The sequence below is a fragment of the Chinchilla lanigera genome, unplaced genomic scaffold (genome assembly GCF_000276665.1).
Source record: "Chinchilla lanigera isolate Chin_1 unplaced genomic scaffold, ChiLan1.0 scaffold00005, whole genome shotgun sequence".
Taxonomy (NCBI): domain Eukaryota; kingdom Metazoa; phylum Chordata; class Mammalia; order Rodentia; family Chinchillidae; genus Chinchilla; species Chinchilla lanigera.
Window position 1 is genome coordinate 40,054,786 of NW_004955406.1, and position 23,086 is coordinate 40,077,871.

The 23,086-nt window shown below is 52.8% G+C and overlaps 2 protein-coding genes and 1 long non-coding RNA gene across 26 annotated transcripts in view; 1 reads left to right on the forward strand and 2 right to left on the reverse strand.

Annotated features, from left to right (window-relative positions):
* The window catches only part of Golt1a (golgi transport 1A), a 12,843-nt gene extending 5,726 nt beyond the window's left edge, over window positions 1–7,117 (reverse strand). The window contains exon 1 of the mRNA XM_005375289.2: window positions 6,980–7,117. Coding sequence (XP_005375346.1) covers window positions 6,980–7,004 — 25 coding nt within the window. The 5' untranslated portion in view covers window positions 7,005–7,117. The remainder of the gene's footprint in view (window positions 1–6,979) is intronic.
* Window positions 7,118–11,474: 4,357 nt separating this feature from the next.
* The window catches only part of Plekha6 (pleckstrin homology domain containing, family A member 6), a 134,370-nt gene continuing 122,758 nt past the window's right edge, over window positions 11,475–23,086 (reverse strand). For 20 of the 24 annotated variants that reach the window (XM_005375292.1, XM_013522709.1, XM_005375295.1 and 17 more), the window contains 6 exons: window positions 22,231–22,407; window positions 21,101–21,268; window positions 20,889–21,022; window positions 20,327–20,472; window positions 15,800–15,922; window positions 11,475–15,206 (listed from right to left, as the gene is read on the reverse strand). In XM_005375292.1, coding sequence (XP_005375349.1) covers window positions 15,807–15,922; window positions 20,327–20,472; window positions 20,889–21,022; window positions 21,101–21,268; window positions 22,231–22,407 — 741 coding nt within the window. In that variant the 3' untranslated portion in view covers window positions 11,475–15,206; window positions 15,800–15,806. Of the gene's footprint in view, window positions 15,207–15,799; window positions 15,923–20,326; window positions 20,473–20,888; window positions 21,023–21,100; window positions 21,269–21,425; window positions 22,408–23,086 lie in introns of those variants that run through there. The other 4 variants (XM_005375306.1, XM_013522688.1, XM_013522693.1 and 1 more) reach the window with 3 other exon arrangements.
* LOC106150293 lies at window positions 15,929–20,218 on the forward strand. Its single transcript, XR_001237020.1, has 2 exons — window positions 15,929–16,444; window positions 19,253–20,218. It is a non-coding gene; the product is annotated as an uncharacterized LOC106150293 (long non-coding RNA).

Consider the following 23,086-nt stretch of genomic DNA (forward strand, 5'->3'; position numbering starts at 1 on the left):
CTTCTTTCTTTCTTTCTTTTTTTTGTTTGGTCTTTTTGAGACAGGGTTTCACTGTGCAGTTCAGACTGGCCTTCAGCTCATGTCATAGCCCACGATGGCATCAAACTTGTGGCAAGTCACCTGCCTCAGCCTTCCCAGTACAGGGACTACAGGCATGCACCAGCACGCCCGAGCTTCTCATGCAGTTCTGATGGGCATTTGCCTAATGCTTGGTGGTGCTGAACAGTGCTTCCTGTGTTTACTGGCCATTTGCATATCTTCTTTAGAGATCTGTCTCTTCAAGTCCTGGGCCTGTTTTTTAACTGGGTTATTCTTTTTCTTGTTGTTGAGTTCTTTACACATTCTGGATGTTAACCCCTTATCAGAGACATGACTTGCAAATACTTTTTCCCGTTCTCCAGGCTTTTCACCCTGTGATGCACAGAAGTTTTTAATTTTCATGTACTGTTGTTTGATCTGTCTTTTTCCGTTTGTTGTCTGTACTTTTGGTGTCAGAGCCAAGAAATCATTGCTAAATCCAGTATCATGAAGTTTTCTTTATGTTTTTTCCTAAGAGTTTTATAGCTTTACTTCTTATGTTTAGGTCTTTGATCCAGTTTGAGCTGGTTTTTGCAAATGTTTTTAGGTCATGGTTCAACTTCATTCTCGTATATCTGGATATCCGGTTTTCAGGCCACCATTCACGCTACCACTCTTTTCCACATTGAGTGGCCGTGACACCCTTGTCAAAAATATTACTGGACTTATTAACTAACATTTTGAGATTAATCCCCACAACCTCTATGAAATTGGTACCATTACCATGTTTTTAAAGATGATTGTGAAAGTGAAGGAGAGCTGGGCATGGTGGCACATGCCTGTAATCCCAGCACTTGGGAGGCTGAGGCAGGAGGACCACTTTGAGGCCAGCCTAGACTACAAAGTGAGTTCAAGCCCTGCCTGAACTGCATAGCAAGACTCTGTCTCAAAAAAAAAAAAAAAAAATCGAGGGAGAAAATTATTCTGGTTATTTAGAGGTAGGACCGTAAAAACAAAATAAAACTAGGTTTATTGGCTAAATTAAATTTACAACTGAAAAAAGACAACACAATTGCTTTAATCCTTTATAATGGGTTACCATACAGATTTTGAAACGATTCAAATCAATTCTAGTATAGAAAGAAATAAGGTCATAGGGCTTCTGTAAAAGAATCATTAAAAATATAGAGCTGAGATCTGTCACTCAAATTACAGACTGACACATCACTCAATTCATGGGCCAATAAAATGCCAGTCTTCCGGGCCTCACTTTTGGCAGAAGCTGGCTTTTGTTAGGGCCTAATATAGCACCATTTCTGTCAAGAGACACCAGCCAACCCAGAATCTGTTCTCTACTAATGGCTGAGTCCTCCTGTCCCTAAAAACCTTCACTGCCTAAATGGCTTGAGTCCTGTTTCCACCGCCCGGCAATGCCTGCCTGAACGAAACCTCTCGGAGCTGGGGACAGCTGGGCAGAGCGCGATCCCCGGGGGGCAGCCTGGCTGTGCTCTGTCTTTGGTATGGCCTGGCACCTCTACCCCTAGAAGCAGTAAGCTGAGGATCTACCAGCACATCTGCTGTAACTGTCATGGCAGTTGGAGGAAAGGCCATAACTGCCTCCCTTTCATCTGGGTAGTAAACGCTGATTATATTTTCATGCTTGGTAGAAAGACGTCTGTTTGCAGCTTCTACCTGCTGCACACGCTTCTGACAGGATCCCCGTTCTCCTGTACTCCCTTCCTCCACCTCCCTTCGTAGATTCTTCATGTGGAGACAAGATGGGAACATGTTCTTGAGAGCATTTTGTTGTCCATCCTGTGCGTGCTACGCGCCGCTCACTCATCTTGTAGAAACAGCATGAGTTTCTCAAATTCACACTCCCCAGCCTTTTGAGGAAGTGCTGGCCGCAGGTGCTGCGGGTGTCGGGTCTGTCCCCTCCTGACTCGATGCTGAGAAACGGTCAGCGAGCCACGCTGCAGACACCCCTGGACGCGAGCAGGGGCAGTGGCTCGCAGTTAGAATGACCCTCACCAACCACAGCAGAAAACCCTGGCAAAGATGTGCGCTGCCTTGACGTGAGGCGCGGAGGCGCGGAGGCGCAGAGGAGAAGTTTCAAAGGACCAGTCCGGACCCAGCAAGAGCGTGAGAACCACTGTGGAAAGCTTGTGGGGAAGGTTCTCAGACTCAGAAGGAAAATCCAGACTCCTGTGGTCTGAGGTGCTGAAGCTGAGTCCTCCCCTCAGTACCAAGCCAGGTGTGAGGCCGAAGTCCCCCGTGCAGGTGCCCAAGTTGACTATGTTAATCCACTGTTTAAAACACTCGCCCTGGAGCATCCCTATCATACCTTCTCCGGCAACCGTGCTCTGCTGGTGCGTGCACTATCACCCTTCCGACCTGTTCCACACACCTCCTCCTGGGCTGCTGTCCTTCCAGAACTTTCTTGGGTCGGGGAAGCTTTCTTTATGGGTCGCACTTACTGGCTCCAGCACTCAGGGGGGCACAAAAGCCCACAGAGACGGGAGGGGCCGGGGTGCAGCTCCTAACAGGCGCGGGGCTCTGGGTAGAATCCCCAGTCTCGAACACAACCCCAACCCCGTAAAAACACACACAAGGTTCAGACCTTGCGATCCCACCTCTGGAAGGGCTTAGCGACCCAGGTTCTTGATAACTTTGGCTCCGGGCAGCTCGCACGCAGAGGGGCGCGGAGGGCGAACCAGTCAAGCAGCAGCTCCCGGGCTCCGAACCCCACAGCGGGGAAGGCCCCCCCCTGCTGGACGCGTCCCGGGCTGTCACTCGCCGCGCGGAGCCCAGGGGGAAGGCTGAGTCCCGGGGCGTCCCAGGGGCTTTCCAGGGGCCCTAGTAGAAGGAGACCAGACCTCCCCAGACTTCGCGCCCTGCCCGGGGCTCTCAAGCGGCTGCCACAAAGAGCCCACGGTCCTACAAAAAAAGGCAACACCAGGGATTGATCTCAGAGCCTTCATACTGAGCTACATCCCTGGCGCCTCCTCTTTTAAATTATTTTTTGCTCATTCTTGAAGTAGGGTCTCAATAGCTAAGTTGCCCAGGCTGGACTCAAAACTTGCCATCCTCCTGCCTCAGCCTCCCAGAGTGGCTGGGATTACAGGCATGGCCCGCACACCTGGTTCCGATGCCCCACTTTGCAGCTAGCATTAGCAGAAGCCAAGGCCAATGTCTTCCTTGCTCCAGAAAGCAGCTGTGCTCCAAGGGAAGCAGCAGTATCTCCTGGGACAGGCCGATGGGCCCTCTGGGCAAAGCTGGTACAAGGAATCCTCCACGTTCCCCTCTTTCTTTTTCTAACCATTGCAAATGTTCAGAAGAGCTGCGAGTACAGAACAGAGAACATTTGCATGACCCATCTGGACCTCTTGCTGTCCACTGTCTCATCCCTTCCTGTGTACTTCTGTGTGGCTTTCCTTTATTTTCCTAGATGGCCAAGATACAGCTGTCGAAGTTGGGAAATTACTGCAGTACAGTCCTGTCATCTAGCCTTCAGCCCCACTCCCGTCTCCCAGGTACCGCTGTGATACCATTTATAGGAGAGAGTGCACCTCATCATCCCATGAGCTGTACCGTCTCCTGTAGTGTGTGTGTGTGTGTGTGTGTGCGTGTGTGTCTGTATATGTGTGTGTCTTGCTGGCAGTTGAACCCAGGGCCTTTGCACAAAGCTACATCCTCAGCCCTTTTTTGTTTTGATCCCGAGAGTCACTAAGTTGCCAAGTTGTCTGGGTTGGACTCAAACTTGTGATCCTCCTGCCTCAGCCTTCCAGAGTGTGGGGTTTTGGGCATGGCCACCACACCAGCTTTCCTGTTGTCTCTTCTGTCTGGAGCAGTTCCTCCATCTTTTCTTGCTACCCTTTTTTAAGATTCAGGCCAGTTACTGTGTAGCCGTCCATCCTTCCCGTTGGGTTTGTCTGATGCTTCTGCATGAGAACTGTGTTCTGGTTATGCAGAAATATCCACCAGACATGCTAGGGTCTTTTCTTTGCGCCCTGGGAGGTGACATGTGAGTCCAGCTGGTCCCATGGCTATGACGTGGCGCACTCCTGGGCGGGTCTGGGCCCCTCCACGTGAGCGCCTCTCCTTCCCCCACCCTGCCTTGGCTGTGAGCCCTGCACAGGCCACCCCCAGGAGCGCTGCTCTCGGCCCTGCACCCCTCTCTGGGCTCCCGTGTCCCTCGGCGTGGCTTTCAGGGTGAACAGTCCTGAAGGTGGGAGGAGGGACGAGAGAACGAGGAGCAGGCGCCGCTCACAAGGTGACAGCAGCTGCTGCTCACACAGCACTGGCCCGCTTAGCACCTCTTGGGTGGGGGTCGCTGTTCCGACCACTGCACAAACAGAACCGAACCCTGCGAGGCTACCCTGCCTGCCCACGGGTACACAGCAAAAGCAGGGTTCAAAACCAGGTGCCGGGCTCTGGAGAGAGCGGCTGGTCTAGTTCACTTCGCAGAAAGCGCTCCTGCTTCGACTGTCAGTGACTTCCACGTTCCGGAATCCAAGGGACAGGTGTCAGCCCACGGGCCGCGGTGCCACCGCACGGCTGAACCGTCCCCTCTTGGCCTCCGTGGCACTGCACTCCGGGTTTTCTCCCACCCGTTCTTTCTGTCACTTTCCCCAGCTCCTACTTCTCTCTCTCCTCTCGGGACGTGAGCCCCTCAGGGCTCGGGCTGCCTTCGCTTCTCGTTTGTTCTCACCGCATTCCTCCGCCCTTGATCGTCACGCGTGTGCTGACAACACTGGGGTTTACCCTTCCAGTTTAAGCTGCTCCTCGGCACATTGGCTTGGTGTTTTCTCCTGCAGTTTGCATTCTACAGGCTCCAATTAGGTTTCTTGCTTTAGCCTCCACCTCCCCAGTTTCCCGCAGTGAGTGAAAGAGCCTCCGTCACAGCCCAGCTGCCTGTGGCAGAAGCAGACAGCCACACACCCCAGTTCACTATGCAGCTGATGGGTGACTGGTTGCTGGACTGAGGACTGACACGAAGGCCATCACAATGAGCTACATCCTCAGCCTTGTTTTTTTCTATCTTATTTTGACAGAAGTTCTCACTAAGTCACAAAACTATCAAGGCTAGGCTCAAATTTGCAATCCTCATGCCTCAGCCTCCCAGAGTGCTGGAATTATAGGCGTGCTTACCACATCTGACTCCAGAGCAAAGCTTTATCGCTGCTTCTTCCAAAATGTATCCTGAAAGCTGTCTGTGTCTGTCCCTCCACCCTTAGCTTCCAGCCACCTCTGCCTCTTTCCTGGACTCCTGCAGCAGCCCCTTGAGTCTCCCACGCCGCTAGTCCTCCACACGGCACTCAGGGATCTTGAAAGCTATCCCACAAGTGGCTTCCCACCAGTGGCGAGTGAGACAGAGCCTTCGCTGCACATCACGGTTTATGGGCCGAAGCTAGAAGCATCTTGCCCCAGAAAGTCGGGAGCAAGAGGCCAAGATGCTGCCTGGTGACCTTTAAGCATCATGATACGCTGGCAGCTCCCCGCCTCTCCTTGCAGCCAGCGCTCTCTGCAGAGCTCCAGGCTCAGATGCCACCAGCTGCCTGCCCAGTATCTCACCAGGATGCCAGGAGCACAGACATGCAGCGCACCCACCATGCCACTCGCATCCCCTCCTCAACTTGCCAACACCAGCCGGGCCAAAAGCCCCGGAGGCATTACTGACTCTTCCTTCCATCAGCTCCTGCATCCAGTCCACCAGCAAACTCCTCAGCGTAGAGCTAGCTTGGACACATGCTCCTCACTGTGGACGCCTGGTCTCGTCTCCCTGCTTTCACCGCAGAAAGCCTCTTCCTGCTGCCGCCCGCATCCCTCTCCTGTCTCCTCTCAACCTGGAGTCCATAGAGCTCCATACCGGTATGTATGGGATCTAAATCTTTCTAGAACTCAACCTATACCTGTGTCTGTAGCTTTGGCTCCTGTCACTCCACCGGCCAAGGCCGCCAGTGGTTTCCCCTCACGTAGAGCAAGGTCTTCCCATGGCTCATGGTCTGGCACCTCGGTGTCCTTCCTGACCCTGATTCGCTCCTTTACTGACGTTGCTCCAGCCACATTGGCCTCCTTGTTCTCCAGACACCTCAAGTGCTAATGCCTCAGGGTCTTTGCACAAGCTGCCTCCGCTTCCTGGAACAGGCTCCCTCCAGACAGCAACACAGCTTTGCCTCTCATTTCCTATGGATGTCTGTGTAAAAGAACACTTCTCAGCCAAGGCTCCCCTAGAAGCCTCCTGTGAGACAGCAGCGCCTCTTGCTTTCAACTCTGTAGCTTTCTTACCAGGTTTCGTTCTCCTCTGGAAGACTCAGTCTGACATGCTACAAGCTACTTCTTCATCAGTTCATTGCCACCCCGCCCAGGTCGGACGGAATCTGTCTGCCTCTGCTCTCTGCTCCGTGCCCAGCACCGTGTTTGGCACCTGGCAGGGAGGGCTGTGTTCAGGGAGCAGGTGAGGAAGTGAGGCTCAGGGGCTGTGCCTCACCCACTGACGCCCACGGAGCCCAGTCCCACCCTGCATGGAGTCTGTAAGCCCCCGTGGATCCCGCCCCCCAAGGAAGGGGAGGGTGTTCCCCAGTTAGGGTGCCAGGGTGTAGTCAGGGGAGTGGAGTTCAGTTTCCTCTGAGAAGAAACCCTGGGCTTAAAGATTTGTGGGGAAAGATACCGGAACAGGCAGAGGCCTCCTGAGCCCACCTGTACTGTAGCCCGGCTGGGACCCTGGCCCGGAGGGGGCCCCCAGGCCTCAGCCTCTGGCTGCCTGTGCCTGCAAGGCAGGGGCCACATCCGCCTGCCCCTGCTGCCTCGGAGATGCCAACACAGCAGCCCGATCAGTGGCTCCAGAGGTCACAGTTTGTAGGTTCCCTGGAAGACGCAGGCCAGGAGGGGCGCCCTCCGTCCCCACCCCGGCCGGGACCCCTCTCCAGCCCCGCGTGCGCGCTGCGGCCGCGCCACTCACTCTGACCCTCGCTGATGGAGATCATGCTGCGGGCCGCCTGGGGGGCCTTCCGGGTCAGCCGGCTGGAGGCGAGGGCCCAGAGGACCGAGCCTGTGCATGCTCCCGTGAAGCTGAACCTTGGTAACTGCGGAGGAGGCTCTGGTGAATCATTAACCCCCACCCCTCACGCTGCCCACACTCCGCTCCGCCGCTTAAAGACGCAGGCTCCCCGCTGCTCCTGATCCCCAGGCCACCGCCACCGGACCCTCTGCACGCCCCCTTCCTCATACGGCTCCCGTCTCCTCTACAAAACTTGGATTGTAAATGGGAGAAATAGGTTCTGGGGTGCCCAGGGCTCCTTGCTTGGTTTGGTAGAACTTGTGGGAAGACTTGGACTCGGTGGGTGTCTTTGGAAATGTACTAAATTCAGCTTCAAAGTTTTTTTTTTTTTTTTTTTTGCTTTGTGCAGTACACATGATAGACGCCAGGGGGAGACAAGCAACTGAGTGAAACCTGTTGCAGCCCTAATGGGAGAGCCAGATTTGGGCAAATCGGGGCAAACGTGCCCCAAGGGAGCTAGACCTCAAGGGATTCAGCCTCCTTTCCTCCAGCTTTAAACTGTGAGGTTGAGCTACAGAAGACAAGCCTTGCATGTGGGCTAGGGTGGGGCTAAACAAATCAGGAGGCTGAGTTCTAGTCTACCACGCAGCTGTGTAGACCTGGGTGAACCCTCCCTCCTCTGCCAGCTGCAGAAGGGGAAAGCACAGAGTTCCTCGGGACCTTTTCTCCATCGCAGAGGGGCAGCTCGAAACGCCTTTACGGCCAGCCTCCCCTTTGAAATGTGCTCTTTATCCAGAAATGAAGTTCTTTGATCATATGCTCCATCTCCATACATCAATTAAAAGCTCAAAGAAAGCTAACTCTACTAAGAGTAACACAAGAATAATTTATAATGAAACATGATGCCTCTCAATATAGAAATGCTCAGGGACATACGTGAAATAGGCTGATGGTGTCCACCTACCTATCATAACTGAGCTTGAATTTAATAGAAATAGAAGACTGGAGCCATTCCATGCCAAAGCAAAAACCACAGGCACATCAGAAAACTCAGTAGGGAGTGAACCCCGGTTCACTAGAACAGACTGGATAGGCCGGTGATGACAGACCGGATGTGCTCACATGAGAGGGAAATCACCTTCACGCAAGCAGGGGTGGCTGGCGTGTGCGGTAAGGTAGAGTGGAGACAACGAGGCATGTGCAGACCTGGGTCTTAACACGCTTGCGAATCATCAAAACATTTCCCTGCGCTGTGACATCGAAGGGGGGGTGCTATGCAACAGTACAGACACGCAGATGTGGGCCCTGAAATGCTGCCATCGCTGGAGGGAAAATTCAGCCGCCAGAGGTCTCTGGGAAATACAGGATGGATGGGGAGGAGGTGCTAAAGGCGGCTCACGGCAACTGCACGTGGACCCATGGGAAAGTGTGGGAAAAACAATGGACCACTGCCCGGAGCATTTCCACATGTAATTGTTACAACATAGATGGCCACCCTCAGGCGGCAAAAGCTTTAAAAATATAGAAGGTGGCAAGAATATGAAATAATTTCTGAAAACTTTTATCAAGGAGATCCATTGAGCGCTCTTACACTTCATAGATCTCTGCTTTCTTTTCAAAAATTTATTTCATTTTTTATGTCTTTTTCCAGTACTTGGGATTGAACCCAGGGCCTTCATGCTGAGCTTTTCTTCACATACGCTTCACTCCAGCCTTTCTTTCCTTTCTTTTCCGCTTTCTTCTTTCTTTCATTTCTTCTTCCTTCCTTCCACTCCATTTGACCCACCTAATGAGCCACTGCTTGTTGGAACTATTTCTTTCCAAATATGTAGTAGTTGAAATGCTATAACACATCGTGTAGCCAAGGCAGGCAGCATATTATTCAGGAATTTTGAGACAATGTCTCCATTGCATTTTAAGTTTCTTCTCCACAGTAGGTATCTCCTCATTTGCCCAGCCATTCATGAAACTCATTTAAAAACAATTTAAAAGCTTATACATAAGCCGGGTGTGGTGGCGCACACCTGTAATCCCAGCACTCGGGAGGCTGAGGCAGGAGGATTGCTGTGAGTTCGAGACCAGCCTGGGCTACAAAGTGAGTTCAAGGCCAGCCTGAACAGCATAGCGAGACCCTGCCTCCAAAAAAGACCAAAAAAAAAAAAAAAAAGCTTATACAATTTTTTTAGCAGTAGCATGAAGTATGACTACCTTATATTGGCAGTGGGGTTTTCCCACTTCGTACATTGTAAACTTGCAGAGAACAGGACAATCATTTTGGAAATGTGCTTTGCGGTCATTAAATGCCAATAAAGAATTTTGCTTGCCTTATCTAGATCACCCCCCCAACAGCCAAAATGGCCCCTCGGGGCCAGTATGACTCCCCCACCCATAGCTCAAGAGTTTGGGCTCTGAAGTCAGTGCCCTGGGCTTCACCCCAGTGTCAGGAGCCCTGAGCCATTCTATTTACCTTTCCATGCCTCAGTTTCTTGCATAAGAATGCTGCCTGTCACAGGGAGATGTGAGGGTTGGTGAGAGCCGCTACCTGGCATCCTGAGCACCTAATGAGCCATCTTTACTACAGCTGTGTTAGCATTGCTCTCATTAGCACACTGTTAATACAACATCATATACGAGACTTCTGCTCCTGCCTCCACCTGCTCTAAGCTGCTCCCACAGGGGAAACAAAGCAGCAGCTAGGAACCCCTCCCTGCCCTCCCCAGCCAGCCCCAGAGCCCACAGTGAGCACAGGAGGACTGGACCCTCCTGAAATGGGGTCCCCCAGGCCCAATTTTCTGGGTTCACCCACAGCTGGCCCTCCTGGAGAGGGCCCCTTACAGGAACGGACTCAGGAAGGAGTGTGTCCGTCCAGACGCTGGGCCGTGGCCGGTGGCAGTCTTGGGGCCAGCCCAGAAGGTGATGATTTCCAGTGAAGGCCAGCTAGCTGTGAAGGAGGCCTTGGAAAACCTTCCCCAGTGGTGGCCTGGGGACTTTCCCAACGTCATGTGAACACTCCCTCGTGACTACAAAGGCACGTGAATCTTCAAAGTGATTTTCATTCATTTTCTCATTCGGTTTTCTTGAAATGTCTTAAGATGGTGATAACAGCATTTTTACAGATAAGCAAACAAAGACAGAAGAAGCAGAGTGACTTGACCAAGCCTTTACGCAACCAGCAGGGCCAGGCACTGGGCATGACAGACCACTTTCTCTCTGTCCTCTCAGCACTATGGCACCCAGCTCCACGCTGGTGGCTTGCAAGGAGGGTTAGGAGGGCGAGGAAGGTGAGCTCCTGTGTGACCTCAGCAGAGCTGACTGCCACCTGGCTGCCTGCCTGGTTGGCCGCTGTGCCTGACCATGCAGTCCCTATACCACCCCTCAAAGGGCAGGCTGAGAGCGGCTTCATTCGCATTGTCCGACGGTTGCCCCCTTTTACAGACAGCCTGGCTTGGTAGGAGGGTTGATCTTGGCTGGGAGGCAGAGCCTGTAGCACAGTCCACACCTCTGTAAGCCTGTGCAGCTCACTCTAGCCCAGATGGGGCTCCAGACAGAGGTGTGGCTGCCATAAAGTGACAGTTTTCCAACACCAGCCTCGAGGTGTCTGTGGGGGCCTAAAGCTGGTCCCAACCTGCCCTGTTCACAAACGACATCAGAGTTTTCAGGTCTCCTGATGATGCTACAAAGTACACATGTAAAGCAATGCACACCCACTCCAGTGCCTCTTTAGAGATGAGGACAGCTGTCCAGAACTCACCATCAGCCATTACAGCCAAGCCACTGCGAAACCAGGACCTGGAGGAACCTCGCCTCCCCATCTGCCCTCAGTTTTCTTCGGTCTTGAACCATCCCTGCCTCGCATCCTGCAGGAGGCCTGCCACTACCTTGGGCTCACTTTTCTCTCCTGATCCACCCCACAGGAGTCTCTAGGCTTCTTGAGTTCTAGTAAAGCCCTTCATGCTGAGTGCCAATAACCCATAGCCATTAAATACCTGCCAAGGGAATAAGCCCTAAGGGTCAAGACTGGAAGGGAACTGGGGTGGTCTCTCTGCAACTCCCCCCAACTAAATCACACATGGTCTCGCACCCCAAAGCAGCAGTACAGGACATTTGGTAGTAACAGAGAAAGCCTGGGATTTCTCTTCACCAACCTCCCGTCTCCGAGGCAAGTCAAGGAAGGTGCCAGAGCCTGAAGCTCCAATACCTCCACCATCCTGGGCTCAGGACAGCTCAGAGCTGGGGTCGCCTGCCCTGAAACAACAAGCCTGATGTTGGTGGCAAACCATCGTCCAAGGCTCCTGGGAGGCGGCGCTCTTCCCAGAACTCCGGGATCCTTGTGCGGCAGAGCTGGAGATGGGCAGCTACCTCAGACTCTACCCTTTCCTACCAAGGCCCTAAATGACCACTGACCAGGAGGGCTGCCAGAGGCTGCCACAGACGCAGAGCCGAAGACACACACATGTACAAACCATTCATTTTATTGTTGGGATTGGGTTTATACAAACTTGCAATATACAAATGCAGAACTCACCAGGATTCTGAAGTAGACTGAATAAGAATGCTCTGAAAGAAGGGGGCAAACTCTCCCTATCTGTCAGGATGTCCCTCCTCGGGGAGGGCTTGACGGCTAGACAGCTGCTAAGGGCATGATGCTACAGCGGTTTGGTCCCCACAGAGGTGCTCTCTGTTTCTCTAACCTTAACTCACTTAAGGTCACTTTTATGCTAAATAAAGACACTGAGATCATACAGTTCCTTATACGGTTTATTGTCTAATTCTAGTAAATCAAATTGGCCCCAATATGTGCATAAATAGATATATGTATATATATATATATATATAATATTTTCCTTAGTTTTAAGAGCTGCCAGGTAGAGGGGAAAGGAAGTGATCCCATCTTGTTGCAGTCGGCCCTGCCTCAAAACCATGCCTGGCACACAGGCAGCGGAGCAAACGCGCACAGCTTGCACCTGGGAACATCTCTAAAGTGACAGTAGCAGTATTCGGTTGCAGCCTCTTGGTTATTGATCAGGGAGGTGATGGGCTAATTGGAAAGGGACCAGATGAGTAGCCAAGGCTTTCCACAGCAGGGCTGCTTAGCCCTGGGCTTCCATCTGGACCCTGTTCGTTCATAGCAAGGTATTCTAGGCTGGAACACAGTACCAGCAAAATCCAGCGTTGGGGGTCAGGCTTCAAATGCTGGCCAGGAGCTGTGTGCAAAATTCCAAAACTCTTGATTTGGATCTGGACAGAGTTCCATCGCCCCCAAATCCTTGCAAGTCAAGAGCCTCGCTGCTCACTCTGATGATCAACGGGCAGTCTGAGAGGCTGGGCTGGCATAGTTCAGTGCCCCAGCAAGCAGCCTGCTGAAGGCCCAGGGTTTCTCGGGCAAAGCTGAGATGTTACATTGTCGGTGGGACCCTCCCCACCTAGAAGGTGACTTCACAGCCTGGATGCCAGACCGAGGTGCCATGCCCGGAAGAAGAGGTCCAGAAAGCAAGGTCACAAAGAGAAGCCAGATGCCATGGGTGTGAGCCCCACCTGAGAGGAACCAAGCGCAAGTGTGAGAAGTCCAAGGAACTCAAGAGCAGGGACAGCACAGAGGACCCCAAGCCACTTCCTCTGGGCCGTGCACCAAGTCACAGGTCCCGCAGGGAGCAGGAGGACATCCTAGTGCTTTCAGCATGGGCTGCCATGAAATTCCTCCTTTCCAGCAGCAGGACAAGGGCAGGTGGCCAGGAGCCATGAGGATGTGTGCCTGCCTCGGTGTCCGTCCTGCACGTGACTGTAAACATTTCCTCCAGGAGGACTCGGGCACTGGCAACCCTGCCAGCGCCAGTGGGAGCTGACAGTGCCATCAAATCCTTGGAGCGGGGCTTCGGGGGAAAGGCCTGTCCTGGCAAGATGCTTGCTGGGGAAGCCCTGGGGACCGGCCCTTCACTGAGTGTGCAATGGGAAGGCAGGGGGCTGTGGGCAGAGGGATGGGCACAGGACTGGGACTCACCACTGCCACACCCGCCTCGTTACACCACCAGCCCATCCTGTTCAGACATTGCACATTTTGAAATAGTTTTGCTTTTTAAACAAAAGCATAAAATAGATCTGTCTTAAGATAAGTCTTTCCTCTCTCCCCTTCTTTGGATCAAAAAGGCAAGGGTTATGGCCTCAACATGCTAGGAACACTGTGGAGAGGAAGGGGCCCAGGCAGGAGCTGAGGAAAGGACTGATACCCAAACAAACGAATATATTACACAGATATCCATAACGTGAATCATCTCCAAGAAACATATATTAAGGCATGTAAAGCAACACACGGCGCTGGCTTTATGACACAGGGGAGAGAGGTGGCAGAGGTGTCGACATTATTTCTCAGTACTTTACATGTAGATTTCTAAAAATACCACTTTAAAAAAAGGAGAGAGATCAAGAAAGGCGAAGGCATGGAAGGCCCTGAACAATCTGTTTCCTATGGAAGGAGAAGCGGGTGGAAAGAGAGGGTGACCTGGGAGCCAATCCCACCTGCCAGCGTGTAGCGGGGCAAGAACAGATTTGGGGTGCTTGAACTGCGAAGGTGGGAGATGTACCCGCGGGTCATTTTCATGTTCCAAAAAACCTACGAGAAGGGAAAGTAGGCGGAATCCTCCCAGTCCGTAGTCCCTCAGAAGCGTGAGAATATCCGAAGCACCTAGAACAGTGCCTGGTTCCTACAAGATGGTCAGTCAGCGTGTGCTGAATGAATTGTCACCTCTGCTTGCATATGAGCCAGCAGCTGCTCCAGCCATGGAGGAGTGGAGAGGAACCGGTGGGAGAGGAAGCACTTGTTCTTGGTGCTGCTGGTCACACTGAAGTCTCTGGCAGCAACTCTGGCAGAAAAACTCTCAGGGCCAGGTGTCCTCAGGTCCCCCTCCTTTGTCCTCTCTGGCTACATTCATCTCAAGGTGGGTGGAGTGGAGGAAGGACGTGCTTTGCTTCCGTCTCTCCCCCAGCTGCTTCCCTGGGCAGGTGCACTGTAATCCCAGCCTTGGTCCTCCTGCTCTAGATGCCTGGGGTGAGGGACCAGGCCTGGAAGCTGGCCCCCCAGATTCAGGCCTCATCCCCCTCCTGGGGCAAGCCGTCAGGGGGGCGGCAGCACTGCAAGGGGAAGGGGCAAGAAACTGGCTAGGCAAGGCCCAAGGCGAGCCACACCCTCTGTAAGACAGGTGCTTTCCTCTGCGGCCCCTGACCCGAGGAGGGGGAGGCAGACACCAGACCCTGGCTCAGGAAGGACCATCTCCTGGGCTGTCACTACTGACTGTCCCTCACCCACACCTCGGTCCCACACCAAGCACCTTAGCTGAAGCCACTGCATACCCTGCTGGCAGGTCCCCTGGGTCACTTGCTCCTGGGGTTGAGGTGGAGTTGCAGAGGGGACCGTCTGCTTAACACTCAGCACTGACCTTAGGCTCTGCTGCCGTGGGGAAGCCCGTTCTATCCTCTTCCCATCTCCCCTGCCCACCTTCTTGTGACACCTCCTCCTCGTCCCCACTCTCCAGGCCCTCTCCCTTCCTCTCAGCTACCCTTCTCAACCTGACCTCAGACACTGCACAGACCTGCTGCTCTCCATCCACAGCCAGCTCAGTCCCCTCTGGGAGCCCAGGAGCCTCCCCCACCCCTCCCCACTTATCCTCTTGTCTTTGGCTCAGGCAGGGTGGTTGGTCTCCACTGAACCCCAAGAAGCCCTATCCGCAGAGATGTGGCAAAGCCTGGGGCACAGCTGGGGCAGATAGGGAGGGGGTGATGGTAGGTACTATCCTTCGCATTGAGGGTCCATCTGTCCTTCACCTCTATTCTTTGCTAAGGCAGCCGAAGGCATGCTCCCCACCAGGGCGCATTCTCCACCAGGGAATGTTCAGGTAGGGCCACCACCTTGCCGGCCAGAGTCAGGCTGGGGCTCCCTGTGACTTGGGCACCAGAGAAGACAGCCTCCCCACCTCACCATCCCAGTTCTCACTAGGCCCCAGTGTGAGCAGTGGGGCTTTAGGTGTCCACATTCCTTCGGCAGCAGCCCTCGCCCCCAGCCTGGCTCCCTGCGGCACTCCCATGGGAGTGCAGGGATGGGCGCCAGGGTGGGCAGCCAGGCCCTCCGTTGGGCAGAGGACACTTCAGAACGTGGCTCTGTGGAGCTTCACAGCATTGGCCTCGGCCAGGGCTTGCACTGCAAAAAAGAGAAACGAAGTGAGAAGAGAAACACAAAGGCTGCCAGGCTCCTGAGGGAGAACAGGCCTTTACAGATCTGCCAGGGGCCAATGGGCCTGAGAGGGGCAGAGATACCAAGGTCAGTGGTCCTTCCCACCTGCCTGACGCGGCAGCCCTGTGCAGTGGGCAGGGGAGGGGCAAGCCTTGGTCTATGGGCCCAAGGTCTCTCATCATTCAGTAGTCTGGGAGCGGAGACCTGCTCCGGGGGCTTCTGAGGGGTCTGTGGCAGGGCTACTGCGTATCTCAGCAGATGGGAACCGGTGGGCTGACAGGACAGGGGTGCACAGGCGAGGGCTCAGCGCCATCTCCCGTCTGCTTCTGGAGAAGCGAAGCCTGCTGGCCTTGCCGTATCCAAGAAGCAGCACCGCCAGGCGGCTGCAGCCAGCACTGCACAGGGACGCTGTCAGCTCAAGCGGACGGATGGAGGGGAGAGCACTGGGGCATGGGGTGGGGAGAAGCAATGCCGGAACACGGAGGCGAAGGTAGCTCAATGGGGGCAGGGAAGGGGGGCCCATCCCTGGGGCGGGTGGAGTACAGTAGAAAAGTGCTTACGTTGAGCTCAGACCCGCAAGGCATGGCTGCTGTCGGCGCCCCGGGGGCATTCAGACGAGAGGGGGTTGGCTGGTGGAGTCGGGGAGGCAGGGGAGGTGGGAGGGCTTGGGGTGGCGCATTGCACTGGAACAGAAATGAACAGGGTGGTGAAAAGGAGTGGGGGCAGGGAGGCTGAGGCTGTGCACCCAGAGCAGGCGAGGCCCCTTCGCAGCGGGTGGGGAGCGGGCGGGGGCAAGGCGGGGAGGCAAGCAGAACGGAGAGCTGGCTCAAGCGGAGGCAAAGCTGTCTCTTTCCGGGCATCCAGGAGCCTGGCCAAATCCAGGCTCCACTAAGAACCAGTGTGACTCTGTGAGGCTGGGCGCTCTCTGGGCCGGAGGCTCCCTTCCCATCCACGCGGGGAGGCTCGCGCCCCCCCCATTACTGTGCAGATAGAAAAGGGAGTGGCAGCTGACAGACTGCGGTGTCACTAATGATAATGATTAACAGTGCGGTAAAATCACACTAATCCAAGTTTTTGTGAGCAGGTAGAAGGGAAATGACCACCAAGTCAGTCACTTCATGAAGCAGAGCTTTCTGAAAAATGTCAAGTCAGTTCTGCGAATTTACACATGGGTGAGGGCTCAGAAACATGTCCCCCACCAGCAGGTAAGACCCTCTCTTCCACAATACAGTAAAGGCAACTGCAGTCCACAAACCTTAAATATCACACCAACCCCGAGATGCTGACATTTGGATTAGTGAGACTTTTACTCTGTAATCATTGTTACTCCGTGTCGAGGGCAGCAAAGTGGAAGGACAGTGAGAAGGGCGTCAGGACACTGGGGACAAGTGGTCTGCGGTCACCACACCCTGGCGCATCCTCAGTGTAGCCAAGAGGCAGGCACAAGAGGATGTTGAGGCAGAGAGGATGTCGCTGCGTGTGGGCTCAGAGAAGAACCAGACCTCAGCCAGGGTCACACTGCATTTCCAGCAAGAGGGATGTGACACTGACTTCTCAGTCCTTTGCTCCCCAAAGTCCTACTCTGGGCCTCATCACCTCCCCTGCCCTCTGTGGTAAAGAAAAGGCCACAGAGGTCTTGCCGTATCTGCACACACCCACGTAGCTGTCACACAGACGTGAGGTTGTGTCTGCCTGCACACAACACAAGGTTTGGGCCTGGGATGGGGCAACACTCACCGCACCCAACCCAGAGACCATATGTGAGTGTCTGTGCATTCTCAAGCCAGCGTCCTTCCGCGTGCCCCAACATACTTGGAACATCACGTACAAATACACTCACAAATGCTTTCAAACACACGCCTGTGTGCATATCCACATCGCTGACCCAACAGTTAGTTATCTGGACACCTCAACCAAAACAGTCAAAAAACTGACAGCTAAGCAAAGAATACCCAAGGAAGCTGGAGCACACGTTGTAGTGTGCATGGGCCGAGGCGCTTACGACTCACTCATGGGGGAGCCCCGTGGAGCCCCGTTTGTCTCCGAGTAGGTGTTGACCCGCTGGGGATCTGTCCCACAGCAAATCAGAAACAGGAAGATTAAGGGTGGGGGCGGTGAAAGACCCATGGAATGTTCAGAAAGTACAACTGAAGAGAGGCTTATAAAAGGTAGGAGGAACTGTAAAACTGTAACAATTCAGAAACACTTAGCAGGGCTATAAATAGATATACACATATGGCCGCTCCTGAGAGCATCCCTTTCATAGGAGTCAGAAAAATAGGGTATTTCATGGAGGTGGACTTTTTAGAAGTGGGGAAGGGGTTACGGGGAAGGAGGGAGAGGAAAGCATGGGAGAAAAGGAATAAAAAATAATCAAGATTTTATATACATACATATGTATGTATATATCATGAATTCCCCAAAACAAATGCTATTAGTATGTGTCATAAACATATACTAATAAAACGATTTTTTAAAAAGTAAGGATATTTCCAATGATATTAAATGAAGAAGAAAAATTAATTAAATAAATACAACCTCCTTAAAAGAATATTAAATGTATATTAGGAATATATCCATCAAAATAGTTAAAATTCATATGTGTAACAGGTGCATATTGGACAGATGTGATATTATAATATGTGCGGTCCTAAGTACCACACCTCTGTGGGGAAGTGACATATATGTCATCCAAACACACATGCCTGAGGTTCCACTCTCTCACACACACGCAGACATATGTTCACAAATACTAAAATATATACATGCAAGTTCTTTACCATTCCTTGTACTGTACAGAAAGCCAACCACACATAAATATGTGCGTTCACAAATGCTACTTCCACCCATATACTGCGCACTCATATACACGCACACCCACACACCAGCCACTTACCAGCCACAACCTGACTCCTATACACAGGTCTCCACACAACAACCAGAGACATTGTGTGCATGTGTACACACACATCCATATCCCTATATTTGCACGCATACATTCCCTCCACCTGCACACTGCACATGCGAACACACACACACATACACACACACACGTGTCTACAAATATAACCAAATATGGACTCTGCATGTGACATAGATGCCACAGCAAAATTCAGAAATGCTGCATCTCTTTGCTTGTGTCTGCACATACCAGGTGAATCTGCAAACTTCACAGAGCTCATCACTGATTACACTGTCCCCACCACATACCCACACTCAGGCACTGATCTCCACTTCCTGTGCCTGCTGTACACTGTCCTTGTGACCTGCGCCCAGCACTGCCCCCTCCCACAGCGTCCTGGGCCTGGACCTATGCCCATACGCATATGCCCAGGATCGGCCCTTGCTCTGGGGGATCTGGGCCACAGGCCAGGGGCAGTGGGAACAGCGGGCTAGGTCTGAGGTCTGGCCCTACCACAGCCATGTTTTACATAGTTTGGGTTTTGGCACAAGCAAGATGACCATTTGCTAGCAGCGCACAGACCCTGAAATGTAAGCCCCTGTGCACAGCCAGGGACATCTGATAGGCAGGGTGGGCTTATTTTCCTGGAACCTCGGGCTGGAGAGCTGCAGTAGAGAGAGCCAGGGCTGGGGCAAGGCAGAGCGAAGGTGTTTTTTTAAAATGCACTGTATGCTCTACACTCTTGAAACAGGAAGTTGCCTTTTGCCCAGAGTAGGTGGAATTTGATCTTTGGGTGGTTTGAGTTCATTCTGCAGCTAAACTACAGGGAGGTTCAACAGAGGCCTCCCTGCTTGCAGCCAAACTGGTTCTGCTGCCTTCTGGCTGCAGGACGGGCTTTCTCTGTCCCCTCAGCTGGACCCCGCTGGGCAGCCTGTCTCTGAAGGACCTCAGGGGCTTTCGCTGGTCACCAATTCCGAAGTTCTTTATTCCCACAGATTTTCTCTTACGTCTTATTTACATCCCTGTTGTTGTGGCCTACAATTCTCTGGTTTCTGAAAATATCTACATTGAAAAATAGAGAAATCACAGGTGGTTCCCATTCCAATTTCAGCTACTGCTACTTCAACTACTTCTACCAACATCACTACGCTACTGTCACGATCACAGCTACTACGGCCGGTTCGCATTTATTGAGCACTAAGGGCCAGGCACGGCGCTAGGAGTTTGGCAAGCGTTGCTTCTGACCCTCATGCCACCTGAACCGGAGGCAAGGATTCTGGTGTGAATTTTACAGGTGAGGAAATAGAGCCTTGGAGTGGCAGAATTTGAACCTCCCTCAATCACCCATGTGGACTGACACCCCTTTGACCATCCCTTGCCATGGATCTTATCTGCACCCTGCCTTCCTCTTTCCTAGGCTGCTGTAACTGTGGCCTTAATACTGGATCCCTCTCCTTTACCAAAGTCCCCAATCAGTATCACTTCTCTTAGCTGTGGCCTTCAAAGTCCTCACTTTGGATAAGGACAGTCTGCATATCCGTGACTTAACCAGTCTTCCCTCTGCCTACCCCCATTCACAGGAAACGGCCTTCACTCTGCAAAGCCCAGTAATGTCAAAACTATTCCACGATGCTATCTGCCACCCAGCAGAAATGAGTCCTGCTGACTGCAACCCATCACATCTACCACGGACCTTGTACCCAGGTGAAGCCACTTCCTCATTTTTATCTTTGCTCAGGAGGAACGTGGGTTTGGCTCAGCGGCCAAAGTGGTGATTATGACTCAGCTGCCTCCTCTTGTAATTCTCTTTTCCTTCTTTCTACTTGCATGGAGCAAGAATGGGAAGCAAAAGGATACCTAGAGTCCCCGGCCCTCTCTCCACAACTGGTTATCACCTTTTCTCTATGCCTTTCCCTCATACCAAGGCAGGATGGCTCACTGTGCCCCCGCCCCCGCCTCTGACCATTCCATGTGAGGATCGTCATGGCTCTGAGCCCATGGGTGTCAGCAGCTTTGGCCCCTCTGCACTCCCCTAAGCCTAGCACAGTACCTGGTGCTCAATAAATGCTCACCCTGACCTTGTGGACCATGTCCTTAGCCTTGCGTTCTCTGTCCCTGTCCCCCTTGCAGTCCCTACAGCGGGTCAGCTGGTCTCCCTGGCAGAGCGAGGCCCAGCCCCTCTCACCAGACAGCATGCGGCCCCTGCGGGAGGCCTCGGTCGCCAGGGCACAGGAGATTTCAATCCGCTTCTCCTGCTCCTGCAGCTGGCTCTCTGAGTCCTGGGGCACGTCCACAGAGTCCCCCTCGCCGATGGGCACCACGTTCTGCATACTGAAGAGGCACAGACACACAGACATGGAGGGGACAGCATGGTCCGATTGGCGTGGGGTGGCCTGCAGACTGAGGCTGGCAGGGCGGGCCGGGGCCTGTGAGTGCACAGCCTCTGGCGCCCAGCAAGGCTGTCCTGAGGAGTGGGACTCCTACCCTCAATATTTTCAAATGAATGCAAAGGTTCATGTGAACACTTAGGGCACCCTTGAAAGGGAGAAGTCGGCAGAGGCAGCCTTCAGCTCTGTCTTCGTGGCGCTGTGTGCATGAGCCCAGCACCTGGGCCAGTCTGCTGCCTCGAGCCGCTGCTTCTGCTTGCTCTCTCCTGCAGGCCCAATGCTCCCACAACATCTAGCACCCCATCTAGTCCCAGGTGCCAGGGAGGGCAGCGAAAGTGGAGGTTCACGCAGGCCCAGTACCTGGACTTGGCAATAAGTGTTTTGATCCTCTCCACCTTCTTCTGCTTTTCCTTCAACTCCTCAGGGCTCAGGGGAGTGTCTGGCTCCAGGTCAATGTACCGTTCAGGGATGAGCACTTTGTCCGGGGTGGAGAGCTGTGGAGGGACTGGCGTCACTGCCACCATGCCTTTCAGGGCCTCCCTACCTGCAGTCCCTTCCTGGATGCCACGTACCTCTTTATTGATGTCCACATCATAGTGCTGGGGCTCCAGCTCCATTTTGCGAAGCCGGGCAATTTCCTCCCGTGGTGTCTCATAGGCCTGGCCACCAGGCTCTTCTGCACGCAAGGCTGCCTCTAGGTTAGAGATGTCCACCTCGTGAATGCTGCGATGACGACGCACCTAGGGGACCACATGATTATGACCACGCCACTGCCACCCTGGCCTCATGGTGGCTCTAACTGTACCCATTATCCTCAATGTCCCAGATGCCCCATGCTCCCACTGCCTTCCACTGCATGGCTACCCTCTTCCCTGTGGCTTTCCCAAATCCACCCACCTGCAGGGCCCCACAGGAAAAATCTCATCAGCATCTCTCGTCAATGCTTCTCACCCCATCCTACTGTGCCCCCAATATTCACGTTCTGTGCCATGTATTTTGGGCATTCAAATCAGAGTGTCTTGTTTTGATTCCTCATTGTTTCATAGTACAGAATTCTCAGTTCATCAACTAGAATGTAAAATTGTTAGAGGGCAGGACTTCTGAATCATAATTTTTCTGTATTTCCAAAATGTAGTGGAAAGAAAAGCAGACACCTTGGGCTACTCCCAGCTCTGCATTTAATAGTTCTATGGCCCAGAAACCCCTATATTTCTCTTGACCTTTTTCCCTTAGGTATATAGTAGGGACAATAATTCCCAACCAAATGTTGTTAAAGGGCTTAAACAAAAGCATGAAAGGGGTGTGTGAGCATACTGCACAGTGCGCTGTCACAGCTGTCTGTGGGAAGCCCAGCCCAATGCTCAGCACATAGAAGATTGTGCCAGAAATGTGTATAACGCTGTTTCTGCATGGTGGATTTTGTACTGTTCTCTACTTACCGGATTTTGTATAATTCATTTCAGCAAAAATAACCACATTATTTGTTCCTTTGTGTGTGTGTTGTAAAACATACACAACAGACCTTGTTGCAGGAACACTTACCCTATGGGGAGAAGCCTCCCCTAGCTACCCTGGCTTGCTCAGCTTGGGTTCTCCATCTCCTCTCTCCCCAACCTTCCTGGCACAGGTTGGCCATGCCTTAAAAGTGAGCAGCATGGCCAGAGGCCAGGCCCCGGGCCTTGAGCTGCTGGGAGGACATTACCACTTTGTAGGTAGGTCGCGTGCTGGGTTCAGGGGCTGGGCTGGCCGGGAGCTGCAGGCTCCTCCGCTTCTCCTTCATGGATCCACTCTGGTGCCTCCGCATTCTGTCAATCTGCTCCTCTACACTCATCTTGACCTTGCCCTCACCAGGGAACACGGCGCTCTTGGGGCGCTCCTGCTGCAGTGGGGAACAAGGCTCTGCCAGGCTCTTCATGCTGCACCCAGGCTTCGCATCCACTCTAAGACCCTACTGTTTCCCTTCTATGGGAAGCCCGCCCCCGCTGGGTTGAACAGTGGTCCCCAAAACATATGTTGAAGTTCTAACCCCTAGGACCTGTGAATTCAATTTTAGTTGGAAATACAAGATCATCCTGAATTAGAGTGGGGCCCAAATCCAATGATGGGTGTCACTGCAGGAGACAGAAAAAAAGACAGCACAGAGTAGAAGGAGATGTGAAGATGGAGGCAGAGGTTGGCATGAACTGAACCATTCACTTGAAAAGAAATGCCAACTACTGCCAGCCCAGCCAGCTTATATCACGAGCCTGGAAAGAGGCATTGACAGATTCACCCTGGGAGTCTCCAGAGGGAACCAAACTGCCAACATCTCACTCTTGGACTTCTGGCTTCTCCATATATGAGAGAAGACATTTCTGTTGTTTGAGGCACCCAGTACGTGGTGAGTCATTACAGGAGTCCTAGGACACTAACATGGATTTTGGAACTGGGAAGTATGGTTCTACTGTAAAAAATACCTACAAATATGGAAGAGATTAGGAATTGGATAATAGGTAGAGAATGGAAGAATTTTGAGATGAATGACAGAAAAAACCCTATATTTCCTTTTTTTTTTTTTT